This window comes from Botryllus schlosseri, chromosome 14, assembly GCF_051294905.1.
Source record: "Botryllus schlosseri isolate E-star chromosome 14, Bs_hap1, whole genome shotgun sequence".
Classification (NCBI taxonomy): domain Eukaryota; kingdom Metazoa; phylum Chordata; class Ascidiacea; order Stolidobranchia; family Styelidae; genus Botryllus; species Botryllus schlosseri.
The window spans coordinates 18150741-18158739 of record NC_137249.1 but is presented as its reverse complement, the minus strand read 5'-3'; the positions used below and the strand labels follow the sequence as shown (position 1 = coordinate 18158739).

The 7999-nt window shown below is 39.3% G+C and overlaps 1 protein-coding gene across 1 annotated transcript; it reads left to right on the top strand.

Annotated features, from left to right (window-relative positions):
* The first annotated feature begins 963 nt into the window (after positions 1 to 963).
* Positions 964 to 6052, top strand: LOC145455779 (beta-1,3-galactosyltransferase 5-like). Its single transcript, XM_080333780.1, has 5 exons — positions 964 to 1077; positions 1315 to 1416; positions 2191 to 2363; positions 3877 to 4102; positions 5358 to 6052. Exons 1-5 carry the CDS (start codon positions 986 to 988, stop codon positions 5947 to 5949), a joined length of 1185 nt encoding a protein of 394 aa, XP_080189906.1. The 5' UTR covers positions 964 to 985; the 3' UTR covers positions 5950 to 6052.
* The last annotated feature ends 1947 nt before the right edge of the window (positions 6053 to 7999 follow it).

The following is a 7999-nucleotide window of genomic DNA, read 5'->3' as shown; positions in this document are numbered from 1 at the left end:
GTAATCGCAATCATAGGAGACCGGTATATTCCTAGAGTCGGTTTAGGCCATTAAGATGCTTTATTCAGAGATAGTGCGTCTAACCCTGGGAATTGTTTGACTTTATTATGAGGTTCGCGAAGATGTTGAACGTAATCAGCTTCCAAAATAGGCCGAGGGTAAGTCTGGGCAAAATTGCTGACCATATCCAGTAATCAGCTCAGTAATTTTCAGTATAAAACCAACCTGCAACCTGCTGGAGCGGACCAGCATTCAGGCTCATAAATAGTCTTATCCGTACGACATCACTTTACGATGTATAATGCACCAACTCTACCGCTAACTATATGTTCATGTGCGCAGAGAGAGGATCAATATTTTATAGTAATATATGGAAGAATCAATATTATAGACAGATTTCAGTCGCAAAATTTAACGACCATATGCAAATAGTAACCCCCTCCCCCACCCCCTTCCCCGGAAGTTACATCGAATACCACATGGTGGAATCGAGACCGGTGTTTACTTGCATGGGAGAGGGCTGAAAAAATGTTGTTTCGGTCCTGGTTACAACACACAACCACATAAATGAACCAACGTAAGACGTAACATTATGTCGTCTCCTGATCCGGATCGTGACCACCTCTGGTCGATAGGCAAAGCTTTGCTAGTGTGACGTCATATTGACAGACAATGTGTCATACCTGATTTTAAAATCCGCTAGTGCTCGCTAAAGAGTGTCCAGAATTTGCCTCACAAAAATGTGATAACCTTGCTAACTCTGTTCTATGTCCTTTGTCGTGTTGGTTGCTCTTGATAAGACTTGCGAAAGTACTTCGAATATATAAACGTAATATCAACGTACTTTTGAAAGATATATCGTTTAATATTAGTTACGTTATATATTTATATTTGTTACCGAATTACGGAATATTCGTTTCAAATGTACTACGGTGTTCTGTACTGTTAAGGGTATCATTTTGTTTAAGATTAAGATAGTGTAGTGATGAGGTCTTTGTTGAAGCTACGTGTTTTACTGTTGCTTTTAAGTGCTGCTGGAGTGATTGGTCTGTACGGTGGATTATTGAATGCTGACAGGTAAAATTGACAAGACTACATTTCCTTGCTATAGATTTTTAACAGCAAGATACAGAATAGTATGACTAGTCATTTGAGGCTTATAAATCGAAATAATGTTATGGTGCTCCCAGTGTAATCACGCATCACTGCTCGTCAATGTAATATAAATAAAAATTATTTTGTTTTTTCATAGGCTCATTGCCTTATCCTCGCATTTATAGCACGTTAAATATACGTACAATACGTTTTCTGCAGGGTATGGAGTCATAGTCACAATGAAAAGTTTTTTGTACGTGCACGCAACTTTAGCTATCCGACCAAGGCTCATACTTGGAACACGAAACCAGTCAGACAAAGGTAGGATAGATATTGTGATACAAACGGCCGTTATTCATCTGGAATTAATCAGTTCGAAGTAACAACTCGTAATATTGCAAATCAAAGCTAATATTTGCAATCTTTATGTCTGTTATGACGTAGTTTCTGATAGGATATTCTGGGTAGGAATGCAGGTATTCATACACCAAACTTTTAAACAAAAACTGATATGCATTTTCCAATCGCACTTTAAAAATCTGTATTCCTATATATGTATTTTGTATGTGTCTTATTCGTCATTCGGAAAGGACAGCGAACACCAAAACACTGTTCATATGTATGACAAGGTGCGAAATGCATCATGACGAGGTAAAACGGAGTGGGCCTAAGACGGCTACTTAAATACGCTACTGACATACCTCAGCCACGTTTACATCCGACAGTTTCGTCTTGAAAAGTGGCAAAGATGCAGCATATATTCAGTGCATGCACGGAGCGGGCATCGATTAATGTACATATCAGTATATGCGTTATTCCGATAATATAAATAAATAGCAATCATAAATCGTAATGATTTCATTCGTGTTGAATTTATGTCAGTGAACCAATTAAATTTCTATACATCTGACATGGTGAAAACATATCGGGTCTCTCCACCCGAAAACGCATTAATAATAAAACTAAATGAGCTTTATCATACCCTTGGCGGCGTGCGCAACAAATGTCATGAGTCATGACTAGGGTATTAAGTAAAAGACCCGTAATTACCCGTATATACACTCAATATCTATTTTCCATGTATCTCCCATGCAGTCTCTTTGGTTCGCAAGACTCGCAAGGCGGTGTGAAGTCTCGTAACCTCTTCGAGATGTATGGTCTCAACAATGTGGAAATCTTGAGGCCATTGAAAGTGCCAAGACCCAATTTCGAATTTGTGATGACACCAGATATTACGGAAGATGTTCCGGATTATATCTCTGCGAACGGTGAGATGTAGGTAACTCAGGTAAAGCACTAGTTCTTCCATCCACTTGCGTTGCAGAGAAAACGTGAGTCCTCGAAGCAATTTCACTTTTGACACAGCATCGATATCTGAATCTGTGTCTCCATAATGAGTGTGTACTATCCAAACTGCTGTCTTCCTGGCTACGCCAGTATATGTACAGGTGTCAATATGTCACCCATTTCATTTTATTATTTTATTATAGTCTAGGCTTACCATATTTTGGAAATCTAAAAAGAGGACACTTTTTCAGAAAGTTCAGACATGCAAAGAATTCTCAAAAACCGGTAAATTTTTCCCACTTCGTTATCGGTTGACTAAACAACAAAAAAAAGGTCACCGGAGCTTGACTTCTGTGCTAATTTGCGGCATATCACTCGCAATTTCCTCTAAATCTGACCTAAATTTTCAAAAAAGAGGACAAAATCTCAAAAAAGAGGACAAAAGGGCGTCCTCCGAGGACACTTTCAAACAAGTCAAAAAAGAGGACAAATCCTCTTAAAAGAGGTAGTATGGTAAGCCTACTATAGTCCCGCATGAGCCCGTCACCTCCCCGTGACTACATTCACGCATGCATACATTGTAGAAAAGCATGTAGGCCTACGCAACTATGTGCAGATTTATTAGGATTGCTGGATATTAGCCTGCATTCTAGAACCCGCTTGTTGAAATTAGCACCAATCCGGATTGATGATTTCTAATATTCGATAGTTTAATCGTCAATGTCAAAGGGAGTAGTAGCCTACTGTAAAGCGCCTTTCGCCCGGGGTCCTCTCATATCTGTTTGTATTGCATACATGTGTTTAACATGCACAACACTTTACCGTAAACAATGATGCATTATCTTCATCACTTTCGGTAAATTGTCAATCGATTTGCTAAGCCAGCGCTGTTCGCTGACTACCTACATCTACCTCCTACGTGTATTATGTTCGCTAACAGCAATGAGCGCAGAGTATGTATTCTCAAATGGAAAGGTTGAATCACTGCAAATACTTTTCTTGCAATAGTCAATTTGCATTTCAGTTTACTGCCAAATTTCCAGCGCATTGCAGAGAGTGATCATAAGTTGAAATGGAAAAAATTCGAACTAACGAAGTGAAATAACTTCAAATATTGTACTTTCCATAAAAGGTTAACAGTGTAAAACCTACCGAGGTTCGTTTGCATAAGTGAACCTTAACCACCCCTACTTATCAACAATAACTTTTAACACCCCTGATCCCTAATGTTTGTCTTCGTGTAGCACCGACATCCAGCGCAACTTATAGGTATTGAAATGCATGCGTGTGGCAGTAGGCGATATTTGTGACATCATTTGCTCGCACTACTAGTCAAACACGGTACCCTTTTACCGTGTTTTACAATAGACTAGCTAAAATACGTCAAAAACGACATCTTTTTGCACATATTGTTCAAGTTTCGTTTGTTTGTTACTTACCGACCATCGTGGCCTTACAAAATCAAACTTAGTGATCATTTTTCTAACACGGCAGATATCCGACATACGATGGTCACGACAATAAAGTCGGATTATCGGCGCCACCGGGAACGCCAGGCGATCAGAGAATCGTGGGGAGCAATACGAGCTCTTAACGGTATGAGAATCCACGTGGTATTTGTGATCGCACTTCCAAACACCGAAGAAGAAGAAAGTTCTTTGAAAGCGGAAAGCGCCGAATTCGGAGACTTGCTGCAAGTTTCTATGAACGAAACATATCGGTACAAGATTTTTGTGTGTAGGAATACAGAAAAATACTTTTTATCTTTTGTAATCATGTTGTACTAAATGTAAACACGTTTACTCAACCAGGCAAGCAGCTATCTAGTATATATTGCTGCTAATTTAAATGCCTGACACATACGGCCATTTCCGGACGATGTAGAATCTTATTTCATATGCTCCTTTTGTCGTATATGTTAATTAACTTGTAGTATATACAGTTTGAATTTTATCACACGACGATAAGGCGTTTGCACAATGCACTCTTGCACAGCGCAGTATGATCGAACATACCGTTTTTCTATATGTTCTGGAACCATTTTTAAAATGAAATTTTCTGTATCTACGAAATATCTCGTCCTTAGTATATCTGCATACGCGCTTGCGTGACTAATTTTGTCGATTAATTGATCAAAAATGAAATGTATAGTCAGGTAGCGTATACCATCTAGGTCAGGGCTGGCCAACCTTTTCAGCCAACGGGCCACATTTGATTGGCGAATTTTTGCGCGTGCCACTAGCCGCGCCATGCGCGAATTTTTTTTTTGAAGTTAATAGGTCAATAATATTGTCACTTGACTATATTGTGGGCCTGTTGTATATCACTGGGCTAAGTTTGCGAGGATTGGGCTATTCGGCGCATGGACATATCGATATCAAAAGATGCGCCCAACATGCGTCAATCATTTCGTGCCTATAGGTTTCATAGTCGACGGTCTTACTCCGAGCGCAAACGCAATGTCGCATATGTTGAACGACACTTTGTCTCGTAATCGCGAATATAGTTAGACTCAATCTGATACATTAGGTGTTCTTCCATTTTCACAAAAGGGCAACGATATTAAAAACAAGAAATCGAGTGACAACATGTTGTGCCAAGCTTGTAGAAAATTTTTACCTTTGATAAATCTATCGCAAATTATCCTGCTTTATTGTAGTGTACCAATATGTGAATGGCTGATGGATCGGTCAATGCGTCGGAACTGATATTTTAGTCATCACATCTCAAGTGTTACGGCCAGACTAATCAAATTTTTGGTTGGCCTTGCAAGTTCACAATCTGTGCAATCCATTTTTGATGATATTAGAAATTTCGGAAATTACCTGGCGGGCCACTCAAAACCTTCTCGCGGGCCATATGTGGCCCGCGGGCCACGGGTTGGCCAGCCCTGATCTAGGTTCCCATAACGAAGAAGTATTTCCAGCATTTTTTCATCAGACATTCAATTCTCTTATACGACTTTACATTCTCAGAGGCGTCGGACTAAAAGCTTTGGCGGCTATGCAGTGGGCAGGAAGTCATTTTCGAGACGACTGGTTGTATTTTTCCGCAGACGACGACATTTTACCAGACTTTCAAGTTTTATTCCCCAACATTGACGCTTTAATAAATGATTCGAAGAAGATGGGAAGCTTCGAGATGAGTTTTCCGATGTATTGCGTCTTTGGTTACGACGCATCTCCGGAAGTGCTGAGATCCGGCAAATGGGCTGTCTCGGAGTCCGAATACCCACACAAACACTATCCCGACATATGCTTAGGAGGATTTTACGGCATGACAATCAAATTAGATAAAGCGATATACAACGCTTCAAGATATTATCCTTATTTTCGTCACGACGATGTTTTTATAACAGGATTTATGAGGCTTGCGGTGTGCGATTCCTATCTTGAAGGTGAATTTTCTTATAGTAATGACAAGCTGTGCGCGATTTCCACTATTCGTAACTCGAATTTTAAGCATCTCAAAGTCTCTCCACATGCTTATAAAAGTCTTTGGAGGAAACAAGAAGCGGCCTTGCTGTCGAACGGTGCTAAAATAATAAAACAGAATTTCAAATCGTGACACCTTGCGCTTAGAGGTCATTGCTGAATCAACAATCTCTGTGCGACTTGCATATTGGTTCAACTTTGGTGACTGCGTGTAATGGAGAAATCTAGTGTATCTGTAGGCATAGCTAAAATGGGACCGTCAGAGAAGCATTCGCTTTTTCAGAAATGATGATATCATCGCAATGTTAGGAATCGAAATTAGTGTGACACTCGATATTTTCGAACGACGCGTTAGAACAACGGTCCCCAAACTCATGGGGTCCGTTGGGCAACTGGGATTCCTACAGCAGTTTAAGGGGTCCGCAATGAGAAAATACTGCTTGATATTCGATGGTGTAGTGCGTATATCACTGTTTCATTGCTATAGGGCTCCGCAATATAATAATGATTGCAACGGTACACCAGGCAATTTTTTTATATAAAAGGTTGGGGATCGCTGCGTTAGTGTTAGAAATTTTGATTGATGCGATGGTCTTGGAAAAGTGTGTTGGTAAATCGATATTTTCTTGCTCCACTGCACAGGAACTTGAATATTATCCAAGCAGATCCTGCAAATCAAAACGTGGATGTCACGTAAATTTATTGTCTTTCTGGGTCAGTGGTTCTCAACCTTTTTGTCTTCGCGGCACCTTTTTGGACCGTCACGGACCCCCGCGGACCCGAAAAGTTTTAGTTCAAATATCGTGCAACCGTCATCCATCTTGTGCAAATATGAACTGCGGTAGGCTAGTGATCAGCAGCAACATAATGTATTTTATTGAAAATAACATAACAGGATACTATTTATGTACATTGAGTAGAATTTTTTTATTTCGAAGCGAATTTTGTAGTCGCATTTCTTAAAATACGTGATCGTGTCTTGAAAATCATTGCCTTTGATTTGTTTTGAACGAGTGCCGAAAATCCATTTCATGACGAATGTGATAGTAACGCGTAACACTTCCGACAACACCTTTGGGTATGATTGCAACATATCTGTCAGCAAAATTGTGAAACATATTTTTGATGAGCCTATAACGTCAAGTCTATAGCCATTTTTATCTAGCAGCTCACCTTAAAGTTGTTCTGCCATAGTGCTCATATAGGCTATAGTACGGGAGAAAATAGAAATTTACAAAAATTTGGAAATTTGGAATCCTTTATTACTCCAACTTTTTGATTTTATAAACCGTAACAAAATATCTCTAAACAACAACATGATTGTATCAGTAGGCTATTGACAATTCTGCAACGTTCGACGTTTCACGGACCCCCTGAAAATGCTCCGCGGACCCCCGGTTGAGAACCAATGTTCTAGGCTATCTCAATTACATCTTGAAGACAGTTAATGGAAATTTCTAGCCAGTAGAATCGTCCTGACGTATGGTGTTTAATAAGATACGTGTTCTTTATTTTTGGCACTGTTTTACTTGAAGTCTTTCTTTTTTTGGTGAAATCGCTATAATCAACATTTTTCAATTTCTTTTTCTGGTAATAAAATTTACTTCTTTCAGTAGAATTGGTGTCAATTTCATTTCATATATATCGCCATATCTTGATTCCAAGCACTTGTAGCGATCAAGATATCTAAGTTAGGGTTGTTCAGAATTGACCAACTTTCAAAAAGTTATGGTTTTCAGTCCGTTTCCCATGCCTTATGCAATAAAAACATATTCTAGCTACTTTTTTCGGTAACTCATCCCTTGCATCCGTGTGCATGTTGAGCTGGAAGAATATCGGCTGAAAATGGAAGATTCCCCTAAAATGCCATATATGTCTGGGTTTGAGCAGTTGTTGTGTTTCGGGGTGATACAAAACCTCACTGTGGATATTTTTCCGAGTTCAGGACACCATTTTCATATTGCACACTGCTTTGGAAATCCTCAAAGTTAGCTAAAACTGAGCATCATTTTGCACGGTTCACCATGTAAAAGAATACAACTGTCAAAACACCATCCATAATTACCCAGCGACATTGTAAATATCTTATTATTCGTTGAAACGTAAGAACATTACGGGTAAATGGATAAAGAAGTGACACAACATAACAAATGAATGAATTAGATTCTCCAATGCCAATCAGA

Coding starts and splice junctions, on each gene's coding strand:
- LOC145455779 (XM_080333780.1), top strand. CDS start 986: ATGAGGTCTTTGTTGAAGCTACGTGTTTTACTGTTGCTTTTAAGTGCT. Junction 1,417..2,190: donor ACGAAACCAGTCAGACAAAG/GTAGGATAGATA, acceptor TCTCCCATGCAG/TCTCTTTGGTTCGCAAGACT. Junction 4,103..5,357: donor TCTATGAACGAAACATATCG/GTACAAGATTTT, acceptor TTACATTCTCAG/AGGCGTCGGACTAAAAGCTT.